The sequence below is a fragment of the Camelus dromedarius genome, chromosome 7 (assembly GCF_036321535.1).
Source record: "Camelus dromedarius isolate mCamDro1 chromosome 7, mCamDro1.pat, whole genome shotgun sequence".
Lineage (NCBI taxonomy): Eukaryota > Metazoa > Chordata > Mammalia > Artiodactyla > Camelidae > Camelus > Camelus dromedarius.
In genome coordinates, this window is record NC_087442.1 from 45161092 (window position 1) to 45188241 (window position 27150).

The following is a 27150-nucleotide window of genomic DNA, read 5'->3' on the forward strand; positions in this document are numbered from 1 at the left end:
ATCAGCATGTAGGGGGCTGTGCATGTGTAAAGGAAGGGTGGTGCGTGGGCTCCTGAAGCAGCGGGTGGGGCCCACAGGGCTCTTGGCAGGACTCGAGGCTGTGTTAATGGTCATGGTGTCTGTCCTTGGGAGCATTAGCTGGGGGCCGGTTCATGCTCATCCACCTCAGTGCCAGGTGCAGAGGGCACAGTGAACCGGGGCACCCTGGATGCTCGTGAGTTTGGGTGGGTTGGGTAAGTAAACGAAGATGGTTTCATTTGCCTTTAGACAGCCATCCTATCTTTATGGATGTTATTAGTGCTCACAGCAATTGGAACTACGTGCTAATCCCCCTACCTTCCATGTGTTATGCAAGTAACAGTCTCAGCCACATTTTTACTCCATAACCTGTACACAAATTAAATAGTAGCATAAGAAGAACACTCATTCTTGAGTTCATGCACTGCTGTTGCTTAGCAAGGACATAATAACTGTTGCATTTTTACCTACAACTTAGATACCTTACTTGGGCTCTCAAATGTGGACGTGTCGAAGGAGTATTTCTTTTTATTATTTTAAAAAACCTTTTTATTACAGAAAATTACATGCTCAACAGTAGAGATCATATAATGAACCCTGAGTACCTACTGTCCAGCTTCAGTAACAAAGGCAATTCATGTTTCATTTATAACTTCATCATCTCCATTCAATTACTTCACCATCTCTACTCAGTCACTTTGAAGCAAATTACAGGCATTATATTGTTTTGTCTATAAATATTGAAATATCTCTAAAAGATAAGACTTTCTTAAAAAGTCTAGTTTTGCCTTTAGATTCATGTAGAATATTTTCTTTTGTATCTGGATTTTCCACTCAACATGTTTGTAAGATTTGTCATATAATTGCAGAAATCAGTAGTTTATTTTTTGTTGCTGTGTATTACTCCATTTATCAACTCTCCAAGAGCCATATAACATAACTGCTTGTGCACCTAAATATATTGTCAATAACTCTGTGATATCAGTTCAGTTGAAACAAATTTGTCAATCAGATTTACTCAGTTATATATGATGAGTTGTTTGTTGGAGTTAGTTTGTTCCAACTTGGCTAAGGAAATAATTCTAACATTTGAAAGATTCTTCCTGCCTGTTCAAAGAGGACACCGCAGAGAGCCTTATGTTAAGAACAGCCATTTCTCCTGTATTTGTAGGAAGTGGCTGACTTTTGGTCAGATAGCATAATGTATAAGAAGTGGGTGGACGTGTCTTCCTGCCCTGCCTGATTTAGGTAAGGCTGGGTCTGAGATGTGCCAGCAAGGCCGACCCTTACACCCCGACTTGTCCTTTTCTCCCACATTACAGAATTCTGCCTTCTACAAGGGAAGCATGGCGGCTTTGAGCAGGAGAGGAGGAGCGACTCTGCCTTCCTGGACCCCCTGCCCTTCCGAGAGTTTGTGTTCTGGGACATGCCGGATGCAGGGCAAGGGCCGTCTGCTCCGGATGGGCCGCTGAGTGCTTTAAAACGAGGTACTGCCAGCAGGGTGGGGCATGGGGAGCTGATGATGACTGAGTGCTACACTCCAGGAGACGAGGGGGCCTTCAGGAGCAGCAACTCCTCAGTGACTTCACGGAAAACATCTGAGAAGAGAGGACAGGGCCTGAGTCAGTTCTGGTTCACTCAGCAGGACTCAGCTTGGTCAGAGCTGAGGGAACCTCAGGTCGTGGAGGTGTAAGGACAGATGGGAGACTGAGGAGGGGAAGAGTCAGCAGCCTCGCATTTTTGTTTTCATTTGAACCTTGGGAGCCTTGCTGACTACCAGGAGTACCTAGTCCACAGCAAGGAAGGAACCCAACTTTTGCATGTTTCATTATATTCTGGGCTTCACTGCCAAGAAAAGCAACTTTTTGTCAGCAGTACAAAATGATCCCCTGCAGGCCCTTACCCATGTGGCATGAAGCCATATGGTGGCAAGGCATCCAGAGGGGAGGACGGGACTACTTGTGACTTGCTCACAGCAATTCCTTTTGCTCCTCATTATCACTGTGTTTTATTAAGTTTTTTTGTGGGGGTGGGGATTAGTGGGAATGCAGTATATGGTAGAAGAGGAGATGGGCAGGGAAAAAGAGAAGCGATTAATCAGAGCTTAGTGAAAAGAGCTAGGAGCAGCTCAGAATCCCTCTTTCTGGCTTGAGGGGTAAGAAGAGAGATTGATCAATGGCGCTTCAATGAGTCCCAAACCAGAAGACGGATGCTTTTGTTTTTGTAGCAGAATTGTCAGTGTTGATGGAAATGGCAGTGAAGGCCCCATCTTAAGGCTTTCCCATGGAATGCAGGACTGCAGGGCCCCCTCCTGATAATTAGGTGTGATTTTTCTTTCAGCGGCCACTTAAGCCATGTCAGTGTCATGGGTTAGAACCACAGCATCAGGGGGGCTGCAGCCTTGAGCTGCACTGCGGGGAGGTGACTAGATAGTCTGTAGGCTGACTGAGCTTCCTTGTAATTTCCTTTCCCAAAGTCCACCCTGTAAGTTGGCCGTTCTAGTCAGCCCAGGGTGGGGGCCTGCCTCTGTGCCCCTGGATCCCAGGCCAGCCAGGACAGCCCTTCTCTCGAGGCTGGGGCTGGCAAAGACCTAGCTGTGCTTATAGGGCAGTTTTTTGAGTATAATTTTTGGTGGAATTTGATATCGGTGGAGGTGGTGCATTTATGTATTAATATATGTATCCCAAAGCTTTGGTTTACTAAATCTTGTTTTTAAATCCCCACTGGACTTAATTTACTAGAAGCTTTTGACCATCTTAAATAAAAAGGGGAAATTCTAAATAAAAAAGGGAAATTCTAAGGGGAGAGGCTCAAGCATCTTGCAGAGGATGTGAGTAACGCAGCTCGGTGGGCCGGCGTACCCATTCTCCAGGATGGGTGAAGAATGGAGAAAGTGGAATAGCTGTTTGCCATGAAAATTGGGCGTCAGCCCCTTCAAAAGTGTGTGTTTAATAGTATATGATACAAAATCTGCAGCGTATTAGAAAGACATAAAAAATAATGTATTTTGGAATTTACATGGTTCTGAAGCTTTATAAAAGTACTGACTGATGTTTAGTAACTTAGCCTTGATAATTTGCTTTTACAGAAATCATGCTAAAGAGGATTCTAAATGTCTTTTCCAGAAAATAACTGATTGGACTTAATGTTTAGTGAGTCATCAGGGAAAAGAGTGAAGTGAGAACTTGGCTTCCCACTTTTCTGTCTCCCCTCCCTCCCTTCCTTCTTTCTTCCTTTAGTAGTTTGGTGAAAAACACAGACGGTGGTATTTAATTCATCCTTTATTTCTGAGTTCCATGACTGACTGTGCAGCTGGAAGTGTCTGTGAAAGAAAGGAGGACAATTAGCTATAAAAAGCAAGAGTTGCTGGTCTGGTTCTGAGGTAAGTCATGAGACCGGGTACGATCTTTTGCTTTCACAGCCACTCTGCTCCTGAAGAGGAACTTCCATCCCTTTGTGGAGCTGCCAGAGAAACAACAGACAGCTCTGAACAACGTCCTCCAGGCGATCCTGTTTGATGAAGAATTACTCGTAGTCCTGGAACAAGTGGTAAGACTGGAAGCATCTCTAAGCATCTCCTTTTAACCCTAAAAGCTTCTTTTTTTTAACTCCCAGGCCCTTAGTGTTCTAACTGCAGGAAGGTGGCCGGCGTGAGGAACAGAGGGTGTATTAGTTTCCTAGGGCTGCTGTGACAAATACCACAAACTGCACTTCTGGGCGACAGGAATCTAAAGTCAAGGTGTCATCATGCCATGCTTCCCCTACAGGTTCCAGGGGAGAATCCTGGATTCTTCTCTAGCTTCTGGTGGCCCCTGGCATTCCTTGGCTTGTGGCCACACTGCTGAAGTATCTACTGTCTTCACATGTTGTCTCACTTTCTTTCTCTTAATGGATACCCACCACTGGTTTGGGGCCACCCTAACCTAGGATGATCTTGAGATCCTTACCTTAATTACATTTGGAAAGATTCCAAATAAGGTCTCATTCTGAAGCTCCAGGTGGACATATATTTTGGGGGCCACTGTGGACTCACCACAGGGTTGTGTGTCGTGGGGCAGAGGCCTGGGTTGTGCCCGGCTTGGCCTATAGCTTCACTACGTCTCTTTTCTCCTCCCCACAGTGTGACAACGTGGTCAGCAGCCTGTGGCCCCCACTGGCGGGGCTGGGGGAGCTGAAGCCCTCACAGCAGCAGGACCTCATGGTTTTCCTGAAGCTGGTGGGGTGTGGCGTGCAGGGCGGGTGTCCAGGCCCAGAGGATGTGGTCAGCAACCGGAAACTCTTTTCTACGGCCTACTTCTTGGTCAGTGCACTGTCAGGTAAGGAAAAAAGGAAAGAAATGCTATTTCTTTTAAATTGCTTTGCTCACTGTGGAAGATTTCAAGCAGTTGCAGGGAGGGTACGTGGAAGGCCAAGGAAACTTCCATGGTTGCCGTGAAGTCACGAACTTGAGTAGGAAGGAGGCCTGTGGGCTGCCAGCCTCCTCCACTTACTGGAGAGCACTTTCCTTTCCTCCTCCAGGGCAGGCTGTCTTTGGGCATTACCCCCCGCCCCCACCCCCACCAACACGGGAACGCATTTCCTCAGACGCAGTCTGTGACTCACACTTGATGCCTGGCACCGCTGAGTGGCAGTGGCTTTCATTCGGCAGCTGCTCTCTCCCCCCGTGTCTCAGTCCTTCTGATCCTCTTGTTCCTCTCTGCGAACTTACCAGCCCACGCTGAGTGCAGCATTGTGGCCCTTAGGGCAGGGAAGCTGCAGAGATCATCCCATGCCCCGCAACCTCCACACCCATCCTGAAATGCCCTACCAGTGAGAGCAGTGGAGCCCGCCCTGCCGCTCCTCTACGCGCCCATCCAGAGTGTCTGTCGTCATCCGCACGAGGCCACTGGGCTTTCGGCTCCACCAGGCCAGTCTCTCAGGCCCCACAGCTTCCCTTCGAGGTGATGTCAGTCAGGGCACTGAGTTCCTGATGCAGTCAGAGTTCCTCCCCAGCACCACACAGGAACAAAGGCCCAGAAATTTTCAGGTTTTAAAGAATTAATCAAAGTAAATGCCTCTCTCAGCTCCATATGCTGATGAATGTATGCATTATGTCTTGTTCCAATTTAGGGGTAAAAGTCTTGACTGGGATGGGAGGTGAGACCTTTTCCCAATGTTAATCAGTATGTTAGTCTTTAAATACAGGAATTCTGTCAGGAGCTACCCTGTAGGCCAGAGTTCTCCAGCTGTGAGAAGCCTTTTCTTCACATCCTCTATTACTTATTGAAATATTTCTCATCAAAAGGCTGGATGGATCAGTGATGTCACGTTTTCCCAACACCATGTATTGAAGAGACGGTCCTTTCTCCATTGTATGTTCTTAGCTTTGCTGTAAATTAATTGACCATACATGCATGGGTTTATTTCTGGCTCTCTGTTCTGTTCCACTGATCCATGTGTCTAACGTTCTATGCCGAGATCATATGACTTTGATTACTACAGCTTTACAACAGAGTTTGAAATCAGGGCACATGACACCTCGAGCTTGGTTCTTCTTTCTTGATCTCAGGATTGCTTTGGCTCTTCAGGATCTTTTATGGTTCTAAATAAATTATCCAATTGTTTGTACTAGTGCTGTGAAAAATGCCTTTGAAATTTTGATAGAGGCTGGCTGCAGTGAATCTGCAAATTGCTTTGGGCAGTATGAATATTTTAACAGTATTCTTCCAATCCATGAGCATGAAATATCTTTCCATTTATTTGTTTTCAATTTGTTTCATCAATGTCTTAGAGTTTTCAGTGTACCGGTCTTTTACCACCACAGTTAAATTTATTCCAAGGTATTTTATTCTTTTTATGCAATTGTAAATGGGATTTTTTTCTTAATATCTCTTTCTAATAGTTTGTTACTAGTGTACAGAAATGCAACAGATTTTTGTATACTGATTTTGATCCTGCAACTTTAGTGATTTTGTTAGTTTTAAGCGGTTTGTTGTGGTATTTAGGGTTTTCTATATGTAATATCATGTCATGTATAAATAATGAAAGCCTTACTTCTTCCTTTCCAGTTTGTATGCCTTTTATTTCCTTTTCTTGCTTAACTGCTCTGGCCAGGACTTCCAAATACTATGTTGACTAACAGTAGTAAGAGTGGGCTTCCTTGTCTTCTTCCTGATCTTAAGAGTAAAAGCTTTCAACTTTTTACCAGTATGATGTTAGCTATGAGCTTGTCATGTATGACTTTCGTTGTGTTATGTCCCCTCTAATACCCACTTTGCTGAGAGTTTATATCATAAATGGATGTGGAGTTTTGATAAATGCTTTTTTCTGCGCCCACTGGGATAAGATTTTTATCCACCGTTTTGTTAGTATGGTGTATCATATTGATTGATTTGCAGATGTTGAACTGCCCCTGCATCCTTGGAATAAATCCCATTTGATCATGCAATATGATCCCTTTAATGTATTCTTGACTTTGGTTTGCTAATATTTTGTTGAGGATTTTTGCACTACGTTCATCGGGGGCATTGGTCTGTAATTTTCTTGTGATGTCCTTGTCTGATTTTTAGGGTATTAGTATTAGGGTAATGCTGGCCTCATAAAATGAGTTTGGAAGAATTTGAGAAGGATTGGTATTAAGCCTTCTTTAAATGTTTGCAGAATTCACCAGTGAAGCCATCTAAGCCTCGACTTTCTGTTTGTTGGGAGGTTTTTGATCACACACTCAACCTCCTTAGTAGTGGTCTTTTCAGATTTTCTATTCCTGATTTTATGTTTCTAGGAATTTATTCATTTCTTCTAGGTTGTCCAGTATTTTTTGGCATACGATTATTTACAGTAGTCTTCACGATCTTTTGTATTTCTGGGGTATCAGTTGTAATGTCTCCTCTTTCATTTCTGAGTCCTCTTTTTTTCTTCGTGAATCTAGCTAAAGGTTTGTTAATTATCTTTTCAAAGTACCAGCTTTTAGTTTCATTGATTTTTTTCCCCCCTTTTATCTGTTAGTCTATATTTTGTTTGTTTCCACTCTGATCTTTGTGATGCCCTTCCTTCGTTCCCTTTCATTTGTTCTATTTTTTGAGATGTAGTTAGGTGGTTTGAGATTTTTTCTTGTTTCTTGAGGTAGCTATTTGTTGTTATGAGCTTTTCTCTTAGAACTGTCTTTGCTACATCCCATAAATTTTGATATGTTGTATTTTCATCTGTCTAAAGGTGTTCATTTTTTTCTATTGATCTTTTTCTTTGCCCCATTGGTTGCTCAGTAGCATGTTGTTTAATCTCCACATGTCTGACTTTTCCAGTTTTCTTCTTGTAACTGATTTCTAGTTTTAGACCACTGTGGTCATGAAGATGCTTGATGAGTTCAGTCTTTCTTAAATTTATTAAGACTTCTTTTGTAGTGTAAAATATGATCTGTCCTGGATAATGTTCCATGTATCCTTGGGAACAGTATATTCTGTTGCTTTTGAATGGAATGTTCTGCATAGATCTGTTAAAATCTATCTGATGTGTCATTTAAGGTCACTGTTTTCTTACTGGTTTTCTGTCTGGATGATCTGTTCACTGATGATCTACGCATCAATGAAAGTGGAGTATTAAAGTCCCCTACTATTATTATTTTATTGCCCTCTATTTCTTTTTAGGTCTGTTAATATTTCCTTTGTATATTTAGGTGCATAAATATTTACAAGTGTTAATATCCTCTTGTTGCATCGACCCCTTTATCGTTATGTAATGCCCTACTTTGTCTCTTAGTTACAATCTTTGTTTTAGAGTTTATTTAGGCTGATATAAAGATAGCCTCCCCAACTTTCTTTTGGTTTTTATTTGCATGGGATATCTTTTTCCATCTCTTCACTTTTAGAATGCGTATGTCCTTACATCTGAAATGACACTTTTTGTAGGCAGCATCATACATAGTCTTTAAAAAAAAAAAAATCCATTCAGCCACTCTTTTAATTGGAGAATTTAGTCCATTTAAAGTGATTACTGACAGATGTATACTTATTGCCATTTTGTCGATTACTTTGTGGCTCTTTGGTAGTTCTTTGTTCTTTTCTTGTCCTGCTCTCTCCCTTTGTGATACAATTTTCTGTAGTGGTATGCTGAGATTCCTATTTTTTTGTGCATCTCCTGTAGGTTTTTTGAGGATTACATACCAACTTAGAATAGACAGTTATAAGTTGGTGACAACTTAAGTTTGAACGCATTCAAAAGCTCTACAGTTTTACTCCCCCCTTATGGTATGATAATTTATATCTTTCTATTTTGAGTACCACTTAAATTATTATAGTTACAGTTTACTATTTTTGTCTTTTAACGTCACACTAGTTTTATAACTGAGTAATCTGCCTTTACCAGCAAGACTTATATTAATATCTGTTTTTCTGTTACTAATTAGTACCCTTTCATTGCAGCTTAAATAAGTCCCTGTAACGTTTCTTACAAGACTGGTCTAGTTGTGATGGATTCCTTCAGCCTTTGCTTGTCTAGAAAATTCTCTCTCCTTCAATTGTGAATGACAACTTTGCCAGGTAGAGTATTCCTGGTTGCAAGTTTTTTCTTTCAGCATTTTGAATATATCATACCATTCCCTTCTGGCCTGCAAAGTTTCTGCTGAAAAATCTGCTGATAGCCCTTATGGAGCCTTGTATGTAACAAGTTGTTTTTCTCTTGCTGCTTTTAAGAGTCTCTCCTTGTCCTTAACTTTTGACATTGTGATTATAGTGTGTTGTGCTGTGGGTCTCTTTGGGTTCCTCTTATTTGGAACTCAGTTTCCTGGATTTGAATGTCTCTTTTCTTCCCCAGGTTAGGGAAGTTTTCAGCCCTTATTTCTTCAAATACATTTTGTGCCCCTTTCTGTCTTCTTCTTGGGACCCTGATATATTGGGTTGCTTGATGGTGTAGCATAGTTCCTTACATTCACTTTTTTTCTTTCTTTTTTCCTTCTCTTTTTTCCGGGGGGAGTTCCATTGCCCTGTCTTAGAATTTAGTGCTCTTCTGCTTTATCATATTCATCATCTAGTCTATGTTGCAACCCTCTAGTGTCTGGTTCAGTTCAGTTATTGTATTCTTCATCTTTGTGACTTCTATTTGGTACTTTCTTATATCTACTACATCTTTGTTAAAGTTCTCATTGTGTTCATCCGTTCTTCTCCCAAGCTTGGTAATCATCTTTATGACCATAGTTTGGACACTTTATTGGGTAAATCACTTATATTCTTTTCATTAAGGATTTTTTTCTTAAGGTTTTATCTTGTTCTTCTATTTGAAACATATTCCTGTTTCTTTATTTTCCTTGACTCTGTGTTTGTTTCCATGCATAAGATAAGACAGTCATCTCTCCTAGTCTTGGTGCCTCATGTAAGAGATCACCTTCTTGTTAAACCTTGCCCTAGCTCTTGGTTGTCTCTCAGACCTTAGTGATTGTCTAAACAGCCTGTTTTAGTGGCTCCCAATACTGAGGATTTCAGTCAGCAACTGGATTCAGGCTAATTAGAAGCTAGACTCTCGAGGCAGCAGCTTTTAAAATATACAATATATACAGACCACAAGTGTAAATTCTGCTAGCCACCAGAGAGCTAGGTGACCTAGAAGTGTCACCTGTGTGGCAGTCACGCAAATCATAAGCCAGATGATTGTACAACCTCCTTTCCAAGAGGAACTAAGCAGATGGAGAGCACAAAGGTAAGAACCATCGGCCTCTCTTCCCTGAGAGCAAGCCCCTAGATGTGTGTCAAACCAGAAGCCTGCCCCTCAGCAAGCAAACAGGCCTCTTTCACAGAAAGACGGGGGTGGGGTGTTTCAGTCTGCTGTTTGACAGTGCCCTGGGGTAGGAGCTGGCTAATAACGGTCTGCTTGTTACAGTTCTGTGGGACGCAGGAACACAAGTCCTGCTGGCCAGGAGAGCCACACAGTCAAGGGGTGTTTCCCGGGTGGCAGCCACAAAACCAGGGCACCAGATGTGTGCAGTAGCTCTCCCCTGGGAGATACTGGTGCTCTGGAGTATGGCAGAGGGAGGGTGCCTGAGGGCCTCCATCCCCAGAGAGTACACAAGCAGGTCCCTAGACTCGTGTTAAATTAGATGCCTGCCCCTCAGGCTAACGCTTTATGATAACAAATAAGCCTCTTTCACAGAAAGTGTGGGTGCTTTTTAAATGGCTGCCTCTGTGCTAGGCCCTGGGGTGGGTGAGTCCACATATGAGCCCTTTAAGCACTATTTCTCAGCTCACTAGAGGTTTTTGGGTCTCATGGACACAAGCCCCATTGGTTTTCAAAGCTAGGTGTGTGGGAGGCTTGTCTGGTGCAGGTTGGGGTGCTGATGTGGGGTTCAAACCCTTTGCTTCACAGGGAGAAGCTTGGGTTTTGAGTTCCCTCCTGATTGTAAATCCCACCCATGGCGCAGACACCCACAGAGAGCCTGGGTCTCAGCCTTTCCTACCTGCTTTGATGTAGGCTTTTTCTTGTTCATCTGATATGTAGGAGTTGCTCAGGTAGGCTGGAGTTTTTTCAGAGGAAGCTGTTCCGTATGTAGCCGTAGATGCCATCTGTCCGCGGGAGGAGGTGAGTCCAGGATCTTCCCACGTTGCCACTTTGGGCCGGAGTCCTCCTGCTCACCTTGTTTAAAGCCCTTCAGTCTCTGCCTCTGGCCTGCCTCCTGGAACACGGCCTCTACCATTTTGTGACCTTAGGCATGAACTTCCCAGGTCTCGTTTGTAAAACAGAGTAAGAATATGAAAGATCAAAAGAAATCATTTCAATTCAAGAAGCATTGAAAAAGCCTCTACTGTGTTTTAGGAATTGCTCGGTGCTGAGAAAAATCATCCCCACCCTCGAGGGAATTAGCATCAAGTAGAATTAGTTGGTAAGCGCTGTAAGCAGATGCTGTTCTTTCCCGTGTTGCTAGCATCCCACTCAAAATAGTGAATGGCCATTGAGTCACATGTAATTAAAGCATTTCCAAGAGTAAGGGATGATGATTACATGGGACACAAGAGCCACATGGAAAGTGAAGGAATGGAAACAGGAACAGGTGAGATGGCTTGTAACAGTAGCTCAGCCAGGACATCATGTCCCAGGTGACTTTGTCCCTGCCCTTCCCAGTCCTGTGATGTTTCTATAGGGCCACACACATTTACCGTCTTCATCTTTCTGATTTGGGATCAGGGCTCCTTGAGGATTTGTTGAAAACTGGAGCCTCTCTGTAGGCAAATGCACATACAACATTTAAATGCAATTTAGGGGATTCTCTGGTGGGCCTGTACCTTGGGGCTGCCCCTCCTAACAGTCTTCCTCTCTTGGGAAAGGACCATGTTTTCCTCGTACTCTGCCGGGTCACAGCCTCCACTCGCTGCTGTTTATACGTAAGACTGCTAATGAATGCAGGAGATGGAAAGAGTTCTTTAGTGTTCCCTGGGCTAGATGACTGAGCAGGTGACTTTTTTTTTACCCTCCTCTGCCGTATCAGCTCAAAACTTTTAGCAACTGTATCTCTTTTACCCTGGGAAGTATTGAAGACCGGTTTTAAATAATATTGATCTGGATTTCCTTTTCCAAAAGCTTGGCAAGGACACTTCTGGTGCAGCCTCCAGCCTCACACAGCTCTGTGCCAACCCTCTCTGCCATCGGGGTCCTTGTGTTGAGCTAACGGTGGGCGGGGGGACCCTGCACAGTCCTGGGCTTCAGCATAGCTCTTTGGTCACCAAATCCCAGATTCCTTCTACCTTCCCATGCTGATTCACCTTTCCCTGAGTCTGTAGTTATTCCTGACTGGCCAATTGAATGTCAAGGAATAATATCCTACAGTGAGCAGACAGCAGTTACCTGGTCCCTGTATCTATCTTATACAAGGCCTTTGCTGCCTGCTTAGCCCTATTCACTCATTTATTCTACAGTTAGCATATATCCTCTGCCAGCCGGGCAGAGGATATATAAATTACACATACATTGTACATAAGGTACAACACAGGGGCTAGCTGTTTCCATGGATTTTGATCTTTGTGTTTTTTTTTTTTTTTTGACAGTAACTGATTTTTTTTTGTCTCCTGCAGAAATGCCAGATAATGCAGCAGCTCTGCTGGGCACTTGCTGTAAGCTCCGGATTATTCCTACACTGTGCCACTTGGTAAGGAACTTCCTCCGTGGGACCTGGGGATGGGCAGGAACAGGGAAATGAAGAGATGGACACCTAACAGCTGATAAAACTCTCTAGGCTTTCTCATTCAGAACAGGTTAAACAGGTATTATCAACCCTACTTTCTTTTTCTTTTTCTTTTTCTTTTTTTTTTTTTACACCTAGCTTACATCACACACCCATCCCCACAAGAAGACTGAGGCACAGAGGGAAAGCTGTTCTCTGAACTGGCTAGCAAGGCTAGGACTCCAACCTTGTCTTTAGACTCCACATCTCATGCTTTTTACACTGTTTGGAGAATTTCGACCAAGGCTTAGTGCAACATTGTAGGGAAGGGGCCTGGCACCATATTACTTGCAATGGCAGTTCCATGGCTGGATCAGTTTGAGTCAGCTCTGTATCAAATTCACCAGGTATTCAAGAGGACTGCTTTGTCTCCAGAGACATTTCATTCGCTTCATGCTCTCAGGAAATGTCATGGAAAGAGCAAGAGTTAGGTAATGATAAATTTGGCTCCGAGAGAGTCAAGGTTAAGCTTTTCCTTTTAAAATTACAAACTGGGTCATTAATAGAAGGAATCATCAGTAGGCCGCCTGAGAAGACACTCTAGTGGGGCAGCTCAAGTAGCTTCTGGAGGTGTCACTCAGCCTGGGACGGAGCAGGCATGCCTGGCTGCATTATTGTGAGACCTGGGTACTAGGGACAAGGCCAGCGTGCTTTGTAGACCCAAAGGACCAAAGCACCGTGCTCTGCTCTCAGATCTGGGAAGCAGGTGTTGGGGCAGACGACCTCGATAGGACCCTGCAGTTTGCTACACAGCCACTCTGGGAACTTGGGGCACCATGGTTAGGGGCTTTGGGTGTCTTTGCTATGCAAAGAAGTACCAAAGACTGCAGCAAGGCATCATTCCAAGGAGCAGTTTAGATACCATTCCAACCGAAAGCAGACTCTACCCTCCCAGAGGAATGCTGCTTTCTTGTGCTTTGACCACAAAAACCGAACTACTTGAAAATGAACCAGCATGCGGCTGTGCTGCAGCCAGCTGAGGATGAAGGCTAGTGGCGCAGTTTGGTTACGGAAACGCTATGAATCATTATCTAACTGTTTGCAACGACGAGCACAACAGCAGCTCTGCTTTCACAGCCCAGTTCCCTTTTGCAGCATCATCACTTGCATTCAGGAAGTATATGAACAAGAACATATGGCAACGACCACATTAGTTAACTCCCTCTCCCAACTCACCCTTAGTTGTCATCTTCCTTGCAGGTCAGTTCTAGGAGTTGAGCTTTGTGTTGCTCCCAGGTTCTGCTCTGTCTGTGCTCTAAGAGTGGCCGTTAGGACGCACTTGGAGTTCCAGCACTGCTAGTGTTCTGCTTTGGTGCAAAACTACGCTGCTCAACGTAAACAAAGAAATATTTTTTCTTTAAAGACCTTCCTGACTTTCTTCACATAATCTCCCCTAGATACCACAACACCTTTTAGGACAACAGACGTCCTGCCTCTTGAAGGATTTTGGGCATCTTATGTTTCTTATAGGGTTTTACTCAGAACAAGGAACAAAACCTACCTGCATTCCTGTCTTTTCTCGGCTGTTGGCCAGAGTAACTTTTAGAGAGGCTTTCTGGGGGGCTTTGGCAAGAACCTTGTCAGATACACTAACACACTTGCAAACTGGTGAAAGAACTGGTAAGAAGGTGTTAGAATCATCAAGAGAGAATGTTAATTTTGCCTCCACCCCCTTGACTGTAATCTCTCTCACACCTAGAAGTGCCTCTGGGCCCCTGGCCACCAACCCGGGACCCAGCCCGCTGTGCTGCTAGCAGGCTTCAGCCTCTGCCACTGGAGCTCATTCTTAATCGCTGAGATGTGGTGCTTGTGCAAGCTGTGAATATTATTTTCAGTAAGGTTAACATTGCTCAGAACATTTCTGGAATTCTTTTGCATTCCCTTCAGATTCAGTTAAAATTCACCCATACTTTATAGGCTCACTTCATTTTTTTATTGTAAATTTTACTGTCTACATTATTCATCTGATCTGGTTCTGAATGCTTATTTAAAAAACAAGTGTCTCAAGACCCTAAAAGCAAAGTTTTAGATGTTCTGAGCAGTTGCAATTAAAGCAGAGTTTGAACTGACCTTGCTGAAGAACCAGTTTTCAATGCCTTGAGGGTCTGTGTTCTAGGCAGGCGCATGACAGGCCGAGACCCTGTTCTCCTGGGCAGCTTAGGTTTAATCATTTCAGATACAGAAAGCCTATGAAGACAATAAAATAATGTAACAGTGGCTGGGATGTAGGGGTAGGAGGATCAGGAAGGTCCCTTCTGATGGAGCATTTCAACTGACAGCTCAGAGATGAGAAGCAAAGTTCTCTATGAACGCTGGAGGAAGAATACTGCAGGCAGAAGGAAGAGCAAAGACAAAGGTTCTTGAGGCAGGAAGCATAACTAAACAAACTGGTACCTACCTTTGACGAGTTCATGTAAATAAGAAATTCTAATAGCTGAAGCTGTGTATATGAGCAAGCTGCATTCTGACCTTTCTGATCCACTGGAGTTAATGGGTCCAGTAGAAGGTGGAGCTCAGAGAGTGGTAATTCCAAGAGAGGACTCCAGGCAAAGTGGATGAAGTCAGGCCTGAGGTCTTGCCCTGGGCTAAACAGATCTTGTTACATCTTAAGGGTTTTTCTGCTTCATTTGCGGAATTTAAGCAACAACTTAATTTTTCTTCCTCCCATAGTTAGCCAGAAGTGCTAACATTACCATCCAATGATGCTGATTTTCTATGTTTTTTGGTGAGTTTGTTTAAATGTGTCATTTCAGCTCCATGCTCTATCTGATGCTGGCGTGTCTGATCTTGAAGACCCAATCCTGGCTCCTCTGAAAGACACAGAAAGGTTTGAGATCATGCAGCGTCTGTTTGCCTCAGCTGACATTAACCTGGAGAGAGAGCAGTCATCTGTAAAAGCTGTCACCCGGAAGGACCCTAACATTTCCCCACTGATTCTTTACATAAGCCTGAATGGACTCTGTGCTTTAGGCAGAGCACATTAATAGTGTCATGTGTGGATTAGAAGTGCATTTTCTACAAATTGAAGGTTGATGGCAACCCCTTGTCAAGCAAGACTATCAGCACCATTTTTCCAACAGCATTTCCTCACTTGACGTCTGTGTGTCACATTTTGGTAATTCTCACAGTATTTCAGAGCTTTCATTATCAAATATATTTGTTATGGTGATCTTTGCTGTTACTAGCAAAAAGACTTGTTGAAGGCTCAGATGATGGTTAGCATTTAGCAATAAAGTTTAAAAAATTAAGTTATATACATTGTTTAGACATAATGCTATTGTACACTTAACAGACTATAAGACAGTATAAACATATATACACTGGGAAACCAGCACATTTGTGTGACTTGCTTTCCTGTGGTAGTCTGGAACTGAACCCACAGTATCTCTGAGGTCTGCCTGTATGTATTCTCAGCCAAGGAAGGGTATTTTTCGGCATCATTAAGATACTGCCTTTGGGGCTTAGGTCACCCCCTTAAACGTTGATCGAGGAAGTGCATTTACAAAACGGTTTAACAAGTTGTGACTTTTTGCATTATGAATCACTTTGAGTTTAGCCACCAGGTACCTGGTGAACAGATTTTCATAAGAGGCCCTCTTGTGCTGTTAACCCAGTGTCTGAGTTAGACCCCAGCCATCCAAAAAGCTGGAGGAGGGTTGAGAATTCTAAGCTAGTTTACATTGAGACCTTGTCTCTGCAGAAAAATGGGTCTATCTATCACTTTCTTCTATTTCCCACTTTCTTTTAAACAAAAACAGATGAGGCTGACACTTTGATCCAAAAATTCATCTTAAATTGTGAATGCTGTGGGGAGGCAATTTCTCTTCATTGAAGGCTACATTTTGGATGTGCCGTATGCTATGCAGTGACTGAAAAATGAACTGTAAATGCCACTAGAGTACACATATTCTTCTGCTAAACAAAATTATGCTAATAAATAACCTAATAGCAGGATACCCTTTCTTAGGGTCTAGCTATAAGCATTTTATTTGAATTTGTCATGCTTTGATGAACATACCAATCCTTTGTCTAGAGCAATGTGCTGGTTTTCCATGCATTCTGGATGTTTAGTTTGTAAAATACTACATACTGTATCAAAGGAAACTTCGAACTGTGTATGTTTTGTTTTTACTCTGTTTTCATGTCATTCTATATAAATAGCCTGGACTATTTAAACACTGCTAGGATCTGTCTTACTTTAGGAGCAGGAGGCAGCAGGGATGAGGAATAGCAGTTGTTGGAGAGAAACGTGCTGTTACTCAGCACCTGTACCAACATCACCTACTTAATCCCTTTCTGTGCTTCAAAGTTTAACAAATGTTAATAAGGAAGAAATGAAACCCTTTCATCACCTCTACTAAAAATGAGACTAAATTATATGCACATATTATGCAAATACTTACATGAGGAAAAGGGATACAGAGTTGTACACTGTGGTGGCAACAACATAAAAAACACCTTATACACAAATTGGACAGGAACAAGCAAAACTCAAAGCAGTTGTGCTAAAATGGTGGCACTGTACGTACCTTTTGTCTGGTTTTCTGAAATAAAAGAACACATTACAGACAGAATGTGTAAGCCTGAATGGTCTCTGTGCTTTAGGCAGAGCACATTAATAGTGTCATGTAAAAAAAGGTATCACACTGCATGGGTAATCTCATTTAAAAGTTCACAAGAAACCTAACAGTGTCTCCTTTGGGGAGAGGATTTAGAGGCTATGGCAAGAGGTTTGAGTGGGTTCACCCTTCTATTTCTGTTAGAATCTTGTATGTAATATCCTGAGTTAAAAATAACAAAAATCCACTCAAATATCAAAAACTAAAGACAGACTTAAGACAGAAAGAAAAGATGCCATGCAGGAAGTGCTGAAAGTTTGGGTTACATCAAACAGCAATTAAGGCATTTGTCTGTTTCCACAATTGCCCTAAGGCTGGCCAGTGATTCTGTTGGATTGTGTTTTAAACACTAGCTAGTGAAAAGGATGTAGCCCTATGCTACATGTAGCAGACCCCCACTGGGATGGGGTGGGCAAGGTAGTGCTGGGCTCCAGGGAGGGTGAGATTGGGTCTCCAGATGTTTCTAACTAACTAGTATCCTCATCATTAAATAAAATTAATTTTAAATGTAATCTTATTAATTGCTTGAGATCCAGAACCATACTTCTTTCAAGAATCAGGCTTGGAAATGAGTTCTAGTATCCCAGAACACCTAGAAAACAGATAGTAAATACAGTAGTATTTCCTAGAAGAGAACAGGACAGCCATCTTAACTCTGATACTTCCACAACCACTTCTCTTCATGTAAATGGATACTGGATGAAACATGGGCACGATTAGCTAGTGTGGTATGGCCAGATAATGGCCCCTAAAAAGTTATTCATGACCTAATAAATCCCTAGAACCTGTGAACATGTTACCTGGCAAAAAGTGACTTTACAGATGTTTTTAAGGTTATGGACATTGAGATGGACAGATTATCCTGGATTATCTGAGTGTACCCTTAGAAGACAGAAGGGTCAGTGAGAGAGGGATCTGGCCAAAGAAAACACAGGAAAGATGAGGCATGAGAAGAACTCAGTGCTGTTGTTGGCTCTCAAGACAGAGGGAGCCAGTTCAAGAATGAGAAAGTAGTCCAATCAGATAGCCCATAAGGAAGTGGGGACTTTGGTGCTACAACTGCATGGAACTAGAGATAGAGCATGCAACAACCTGCAATAGCCTGGATGCCGATTCCCCTCCAGAACCGAAGGTAAGAGCCAGGGCAGGCCCAGGGAGACAGCTTCACTTTAGCCTAGTGGACTTATGTTGGATTTCAGACCTACATAACTGAGACAATAAGTTTGTTTTAAGCTGCTAAGTTTGTGGTAATTCGTCCCTGCAGTGATAGAAAACTGACAGATAGTATAAGATGGAAGAATGAACCAAAGTTGACCCTTGAACAACATAGTCTTGATCTGCACAGGTCCACTTATATGCAGGTTTTTTTCAAAAAATATAACAGTACTACACGGTCTTCAGATGCCTAACTGTAGATATCGAGGGACAACTTTATATAAACCTAATTCTTTTGGAATACAGGGAAAATACTCTTTGACATAAATCATAGCAATATTTTCTAGGATCAGTCCCCCAAGGCAAAAGAAATAAAAGCAAAAATAAGCAAATGGGACTTCAAAGTTTTTGCACAGCAAAGAAAACCATCGATAAGCAAAAAGACAGAAAAGGGGTTAATATCCACAATATATAAATAGCTCATACAAGTCAATATTGGAAAAAAAAAAAAACTATAATCCAATCAAACAATCAGCATAAGACTTGAACATTTTTCCAGAGAAGACATACAGATGGCCAAGAAGCACGTGAAAAGGTGCTCAGCGTTGCCAATTATGGGTCAGAATAGCCATTGTCAAAAAGTCTACAAATAACATGTTGGAGAGGATGTGGATAAAAGGGAGCCATTGTACAGGGTTAGTGGGAATGTAAACTGGTGTAGCCACTATGGAAAACAGTATGGAGTTTCCTCATAAAAACTAAAAATAGAACATGGAATTCAGCAATTCCACTCCTGGGTATATATCCAGAGAAAAACAAAAGCACTAATTCAAAAAGATACACGCACCCTACAGTTCACAGCTGCACTGTTTACAATAACCAAGACATGGAAGTGACCCAAGTGCCCATCAGAAAACCAGATTAAGAAACACACACACACACACTCTAGAATATTGTTCAGCCATAAAAAAGAATGAAATACTGCCATTTACAGCAACGTGGATGGACCTAGAGAATATTATGCCTACTGAAATAAGTCAGAGAAAGACAAACACTATATATCACTTACGTGTGAACTCTAACAAATAATACAAACGAATGTATATGCCAAATAGAAACAGACTCACAGAGACAGAAGACAAACTAGTGGTTACTAAAAGGAATAGGGAAGGGGGGAGGGACAAATTAGGGATATGGGATTAATAGATACAAACTACTATATATAAAATACGTAAGCCACAAGGATTTACTATATAGCATGGGAAATTATACGCATTGTGTTGTAATAACCTGTAATGGGATATACTCTGTAAAAACACAGAATCACTATGTTGTACACCTGTAACTAACATAATATTGTAAAGCAACTATACTTCAATTAAAGAAAAACAAACCTGATTCTTCTGGAGATGTCAGAACACCAGACTAGCAATTTCTGAAGTATTAAGTATTGAATCCTGGAAATTAGCTTGGCAAAGGGTTGCTGAAGTACCTTTTCTGAAATAGGCTTCCTGCACTCACCCACATTCACGCATCCACCTCTTGGCTGGTGGGTCCACCTCCCCTTCTCAATGCAGGCCTCAGGGCTGAGCTGTGTGCCAGAGCAGGCACGTCCTTCCCACCAGGCTTTCTCTTCCTTGGTAGCTGGGAAGTGGTCCTAGTATCCCAAGCCATCAAAGCACAGAGGCTTTTTCTTGATCCTGTATTTTAATCTTCCCTGTCTCTGGAATTGTTTCCTTGAGTAAGTTGTCTTTGAAAGCCTTGGAATCATTGGGCTAGGATAGATTAAAAAAAAAAAATTAGGGTTTTCTTGTTAAAAAGGGGAGGCAGGTGAAAAGTTCACATATTTTAGTGGAAAATATAAACGACATTAGAGGCTTTTAACAAAGACCATTAGCATTTAAAGAAACTACCAAAGCTAATCTGATACATTCTGTATTTTATTATCCCTACGTCTTAGTTCCATCTATAAATGAAACACTACATTTTTCCAATATTAAATATTTATTTCTTTATATATACAAAAATATTTTACCAGGAGTATGCAATCTCACAGATTAGACATTTCCATAATTTTTGTTTTGGACAACATATGGAAATATGTGAAAAAATTTATGGGGATAGTTTCTGAGAAATCAATACTTAATTGTACTGCAGGAAAATTTTATTTATACAAGGACAGCAATAATTTTTTTTTTTTACACAGGAACCAGTATTACAATTACTTGGAAAGCAGCAGCAATTAATTTTATTTTTAAACTTTTTCACCAGAAACTTACTTTAGTAGTTTTTGTTCAGCTTTGATTTTTTAGGTTGCTAAGAAGCATTCTAAGAAGATGCCCTCCATTAAAAAAAAAAATTCTCTTCTACAATCATTTCAAAGACTAGAGGTTAAAAAGAGCATGCATATGTGTTCAAAGTAAAGATACACCAAAATGAGATGGAAAAAAATCCCCCAAAGTCTTCACATCAAATACTCATCAAGGGCTCTAAAAGAGATAACATACCATGCGGAAATTACACCAGTTGCTGAATCCCAGTGCTCATTCTTCTATAGCAAAATACAAGATACCACTTTCTTAAAAGTCAATGTCACTGAAAAAAGAGGAGTCAGCATTCTTTTTTAAAGAGGACACACAAAAGAAATATTTATATTGTGTATCAATTACAGATGGAGATAAGCTATTCGTCAGATCAGGTTCTACCTGAAGACTGAAGCATGTCTGTTGCACCATGTTTACCAGAACCACCTTTGTCTTCGAAGCAAGGTTACTCATACCACTGCCTGACTCTCCTATTTAACAGTAAGATGAGAGCCACATATTTTAACTGATGACTTCTGGTTTAGTGCTGGTAATTTATAGCAGGACTTTCTGATGCTATGCTTTTTCCCTCTTCTTCCAAGCTCCCAGGTCACCTTGACTGATGTGAGAAGAGTCAAATTTCAGGCACAGCCTGCTGTATTTGTGTTTCTAACCCCTGGCTTGCTGTTTCTGAAGTGCAATAAAGACCTCTATTTCCTACTTATTTTAAAATAAGACCTTTTGGCTTCTGCTCTGTGATAGCTGCAATACCTGTTCAGTAGGACTTAAGACAGGTTTACAAGCACTGAGTCATTTAATCTGCCAAGTTGTAAGTGGCATTTACAGTAACTGTAGATGTGTTCATTCAGTTTGTGCTAGAGATTAGGAAACGGTAAAAAGTCAGTAGGAAAAAAAAAGCTTCTTACCGACTTTGGTGTGTAGAGAAAAGTTAGATTTATCACAGCACTGCGTTATCAGCCAACAGTCACGAAGCAATTAGAGAACAAAACTAAAATGCATTCATGTTGGATTTGAGGTTCCCTAACCAGACCTGACTGATGGTTTCTCCTTTCAAGAAAAACAGATGCCTTTTAAACTTAACACTATGAGTTAAACAACAGGGCTGCAGTAATCAACTTCAGGCCTAGGAATAAAGGTAGGACAGCTTCAAGGGGCAAAGATCAGAGTGTCTTCAGATGTAATAAAGTACTGAATTGCTTACTTAAATTTTGTTTGACTCATGAGTGGTCTGACTGGCAGCAAGGATTTGCTAAGGGTTTGGACTTAGGATTCTAAACTATAATGGACTTTCTGACCAGGCCACTAAGAGAACAGAAACTCTTCAGGACTGAACTACATCCTCAGGGCTGTTTTAAAACCCAAGGTAGAATTTCTGAATGGTGTGCACCATTCACTATGTTACTTCCAAAAGAGGTACACTTTAAAAGAACTAAAAGATAAGCAACCTCAAGGCAAGTGAATACATATAATAAACAGATAAAGTAGCCTAATAAGGATTTTCCAATTTAGCATTTACCACATCAAAGTTACAAATTACTTCTTGTAATTTAAGGTGAAGAGAAATATTAAGTTAGCCTTTTTTAACGAGTGGAATATTAAAAGTAAAGGGGGATATATATTTTATCAAAGGTAAGATGGTCAGGAGTCAGAATTAGGATCTCAGCCAGTAGAAGTACACCAGCTCTATTTTTACCAAAAAAGAGACTATTTTAAAGAAAGTGCAGTGTATTGCCAAAATGGTGCAAACCACGGTTTTAAGTTCTTACCCCAGAAATAAGGTAACATCATTCCTTCACTTTTTAGTGTATTAAGGACTCATTTTTGACTCTGTGCACTAAATCATTTCAGAAACACACAAAGGAATATGATAAATTATGGGAAATATTTTAAAATGAATAAAACTTGAAGCTAACAAAAATGCAATTTAAAAATAATCTTACCTTAAAAAATACAGAACTGTTATCTTTTTCAGATACACAATGTATACATAAAAACTGGTATGATGAATTATTAGTCAGTTGTATTCTTAAAAGTTTGTGAATAATATTAACTTGTAATATATACAATAATCCTATTATTTAAAATACTAAATTTCTCCCAAGAACTCCAAATACATTACAGATGTTATTATATGAATTCTCACAGCAGATCCAATGGAACAAGAGGGAAGCAGGTACCATAATCTCTAAGCCTGAACCATATCACAAATTCATTCGAAGTTTTAAATAAGTATTTCTCCAGAGGCTTCCATCTAGGACTCTGTCCTTTTTCCCTAAGGAAACTAAGTTGAAATAATAATTTTCCGAACTTAATTCCAAATATATTTTTCAAAAAGAGCATTAGTATCGGCCTCAAGGTAAAACCAGAACCTTCGAAAACAATGTGAAAAAAGTTTCATAACGTCTAAGAATTTGGTAGTAATTAAAATGTAAGAGCACTAGCTATAATTACATGGGTGAACATATTTAGTTTTATTATTCATGTATCTGGGGAGAATTTTACGTATTATACACATAGCTATATATATATAATATATATATATTATATATATGGTGACTCGAACACTTAAAAAATGACCTGCTATCTATATACATAAAACTTCATGATTGCTTTTCCATCTTTAGTATAAAGATCATTACTACAAAATTATTGGCTCCCTAGTCTCTGACTTCTGGAAAATGGAGTGTTGTTTCAGAAGTCATAAAAGTACAGTGTTAAATAGATCATTATTTTAAACAATTTTCAAAACTTCTATGTTCAGTGTTTACCAATTTAAAATAATTGTACCTAACTCCATGGCTATCCACCTTAAAAGTCAGCCCGGTCACTGGATCATGACACCTACTGTTATCTATAAAAATAAGCACAAATTTAAATGAATCTTTAAAACAAAGATCATCTTTTATTGACATTGGGATACTACGGTCAAAGCAGCTAGTATCTGGCCACAGTCTATAATGCTACACTAACATATTTTATTGCTAATTTGCATCATTTTCTAAATTTGTGTTAATACCCAATTTGCTCTTTTAAAGAAAACTTTTCCTTATAAGCTATTATAAATAAATTTACTAGATTCTAGAATCTAGGGTTCAGGCTACTGTTGCTGTACTGGGTTTATGATACGATTTCTATTTTAGAAAGCTATTTCAGCAATTGTACAGTTAGAGTTGGCAAAAGTCCTGATATACTGGATATAATGGATATTTGACACTATCCAAATATCAAACAGAAATTCAGAGTGCATAATCAAGGCATGGCTGTAATAAAAAGTAAAATTCTACTTGAGTGCATCACATTTATTCCACTAGTTATTGTTAAATGACTTACCCAGGGACATCAACTCTATAGGTACTGGATATTTGTACATTAAAAAATAAAAATATATATATAATATTTAGCTGTATATAAATAGTCATGCCCTGAATGTTCAATGTGGATACTCACCCGTCCACAAGGAAATCTTCAGGTGCAATAATGTATTGGCACATGTTTCCCCAAAGCATATATGCACATGTATGTACATTTAAACTATTACCAATTATTCAGCCTCATTTTAAACCATTTTCTCTTCAGTAAAGCTAATTGTCTTAGACTTTTCCCCCAAGAGAAGTTCACATTTCCTTGTTTACAACTATACTTTCATTGCCTCAGGAGAATCCCAGGACCTCTGGGACTCCTTCCTCAGCAGAGCTCTGCTGGTTTCTGCAGACTCAGATGGGACTTGTGTTTCAAGTTCAGTGATTACTGAGATAAATAAACTTTTCTAAATTTAATCTCTTCAGCTCTGGCATCTGGACTGAAATGAAATAAACCACACTGTTCTATTTTATATTAGGAGGAATCTAATGTGTATTAACTAAGTAGTTAGTCATGAGTACCACTTATAACAGAAGTAATTCCTTTAACTGTAGGTTGTTTTTCAAATAATATGCATTTTATATCATATAAGGCTTAAAAGATATATGATGTAAAAAATCATTTCTATTGTGTCAAGATGGGTGAAATATTTTGTGGATAAACTTCTTGAGCTGCTACAATGATTTCAAAGAGGCTCCAGGCAGCAGCATGAAGGCACACTGCAGAAGACAGGACATTTCCTGAGAATGTGGAAATAAAACTTCTCTCGAAGATTACAGTGTTGTTGAGACACTAAGTCATAGGACATTATCTCGACACTGTGCTTTGATTCATGTTGCTTCGAGAAGCAAAGAACTTGACGTAAATATATTTGGTTTAAAAGTTACCAAACTTATTAAAAGTGTATGATCCATTTTGCCACCAATTTCCTATCCTAGGGCAAAGAACATGAATTTGTGTGCTGGATACGAAATGCTGGAATAAAAAAACACCTATGGATTTGCAATCTTAACCATACAGCAACTTGGATATTTGGTTCCATTGTGAAAAAGGTTTAAAACAGTGTGTACATGCTGCTTGTTGACATGTATATTCTCTTCCCTCCAAGTCCTCCTGGCTGGCATTCCATGTGACAGCTTTGATGAGGGGAAACCAAATTCAGCAGCCAGGTGTCTGGTGCCTACCACCAGACAATGATGACCATTAATATTTAAGCACCTAACCCGTTAAGTGTGAATACTGTTTATGTGAAAAGCCAGCAGCAATACAAAATATGGCTAACTTAGTTTAACGATGAGCTGCATCTCTGAATATGTTTTAAGAAGTTACACCATCTAAGAATCCTAAAGGAAGATATTAACTGAGGTGAATTTTGGAAATTTGTATACGTTAAAGCAACTAAAGGAGGAGAACTGTTTTCCTAATCATTAAACAAAAAAACTACACTTCCTAACAGAAATATAAAAAAAACCCCCATTATTTAATATATACTATATAATACATACAATGTACATATTATATAATGTATATATTATATAGAGATAAAACAGCTGACAGTTATTTCCAAATTTCATAAATTGTTCCATGGATTTGGTTCTCAAAACAACAAATCGAACAAATACCCTAATGATCACAACACACTTCAAAAAGCACACTGATTGTTCACGAAACCCCCCAATTCAAACTTAGAGGCATTTTTTTCAGCATCACAGAAATTTGCAGAGGCATGATACATTTGCTGACCATACTCTAATAAAAAATTGTATAAAGCAATAGGTTCATTTTTTGTCAAACTTTCACATGTACAAATAAATCAACTTTCAGTGTCATTTTGCTATAAGATTTTGCAGGATAAGGCACTCTCTCAGCCTGCATGGCCTTGCTTGCTATGTACATGTTAACTTAGCATCAGCTTGTCACTGCAACAAATGAGAGTGCAAGGTATTGCTCTTCATTTTTTTCACAAGTGAGAACAAAGGGAAAAAACTAACATAGCTGTGTAAATTAGAGTGGATAGCCATACATCTCTGAAATAATGAAACTATGTAGCACTGAGCAGACTTCTGATGTCAGATTTGAATGGCAGAAGACTAGCTGTAGCACTTACATTAAAATTCTGCTTCTGTAAGACATTGTTCATATTAGGAAAGAAGGCCAATAACTACTATTTTCACCTAATAAGAGTAGCTGACCCTTTACTAAATACTGAACTAAATGACAGTTTTACAAAACTATTTCAAGTATTCATTATCACAGTGAAAATGTGAGACCAATGTTAGAGTAAATGATTTGAAAATTCCTCTGATGAAAAAGGCAAGGGTACTAAGTCAAAACATATATAAAATGCTTCAACGCATTTTTTGTGTGATATGAATAGAAAGATTATCCATAAAAAGTTAGAAAAATTAAGATAAATTATATATTAGTACACCTTCCCAACCATATTTTGTATAAAAATTCAGAATAGTGTACTGGTATTTCAATCTACAGAATAAAAATGCCTGGACTTGGCAGGTATCTTCTATCTGTGCATGTATTTTCTCAGTAGGTTTACTTGTTACAGTCACTTTTTAAAAGTTTTATTTTGATTGTGAACCTTATTGAATCATCAGTAAACCCAGCTGATTGGGACCCACTGCGGCTCCATTCTCAGCTTCTCTATGGCAGTTTGCAGTTTCTCAAAGGCTTTGTCTAGATTGTCATTTACGATGATCAGATCAAAATAGTGGTTGTATGCTCTTTGAATCCGTGCACTTTCATCCACTGTTTTCTTCAAGTCAGAGTCCTGTTGAAGATTTTTAAAAGAAAAAGTTTATATAATGTACATTTACTTGCTCAAAACCAATTCAATGTGAACGTAAGAAATAAGTATGTTGGATATTTGTTTACTACAATTCTGATACTAATCCTCAAAATGTAATCTAAATAAGTGTTAAAAAAGACATTACCATCTATTCATATCCTAGTCTCTCCAGTTGCAGTCATGTCTGCATTTATGAGTGTTCTGTGTCTTCTGTTTCACTGATACTAAGATAAGATTCCTAATGAAAAGACCACTGACAATAATCTTAGAGTGAAATCCAAAGTAATAAAAGAATTATTGCAGGTGACTGGTCTGTAGCCCAACTACATCATCCTTTTCAAAAGATTTATCTTATGGACTCTGTAAATCACGGAACCCAATTTGCAGTGTCTGTTAAGCTCTTAGCCAAATTTGCTGCCTCTCTCTAAGGAAGAGAATTTTAGAAATGTATTTTGAAGACTAACTTTACATACAAATACTTTTATGTCTTTTTTTTTTAGCTAGCTAGTACTGTTTATATTTCATAAAATATTTCTAGTCATTTTGGAATAATGTAGGGGAATAAATAAGTAATGGGTTTTGCATTAAAAAGCTTTTCATTAAATTGCAAGTGTTTTGAAATTCTGTAATATTTCTACATGTTCTTCAAATATTTATTGAGTTCCTATTTAAGTGTCTATTATGTTTTAAAAT

At 39.9% G+C, this 27150-nt stretch overlaps 2 protein-coding genes across 3 annotated transcripts in view; one reads left to right on the top strand and one right to left on the bottom strand.

Annotated features, from left to right (window-relative positions):
• Positions 1-16770, top strand: part of GSDME (gasdermin E) — a 52999-nt gene extending 36229 nt beyond the window's left edge. Inside the window, exons 6-10 of the mRNA XM_031455062.2 lie at positions 1341-1505; positions 3440-3567; positions 4139-4334; positions 12048-12121; positions 14950-16770. Coding sequence (XP_031310922.1) covers positions 1341-1505; positions 3440-3567; positions 4139-4334; positions 12048-12121; positions 14950-15180 — 794 coding nt within the window. The 3' untranslated portion in view covers positions 15181-16770. The remainder of the gene's footprint in view (positions 1-1340; positions 1506-3439; positions 3568-4138; positions 4335-12047; positions 12122-14949) is intronic.
• The window catches only part of PALS2 (protein associated with LIN7 2, MAGUK p55 family member), a 120503-nt gene continuing 96634 nt past the window's right edge, over positions 3282-27150 (bottom strand). Inside the window, exons 13-16 of one of the 2 annotated variants that reach the window (XM_031455058.2) lie at positions 20250-26439; positions 19492-19745; positions 10439-15006; positions 3282-3480 (exon numbers count right to left, since the gene is read on the bottom strand). In XM_031455058.2, the coding sequence (XP_031310918.1) occupies positions 26263-26439 (177 nt within the window). In that variant the 3' untranslated portion in view covers positions 3282-3480; positions 10439-15006; positions 19492-19745; positions 20250-26262. Of the gene's footprint in view, positions 3481-10438; positions 15007-19491; positions 19746-19955; positions 26440-27150 lie in introns of those variants that run through there. The other variant, XM_031455056.2, reaches the window with a different exon arrangement.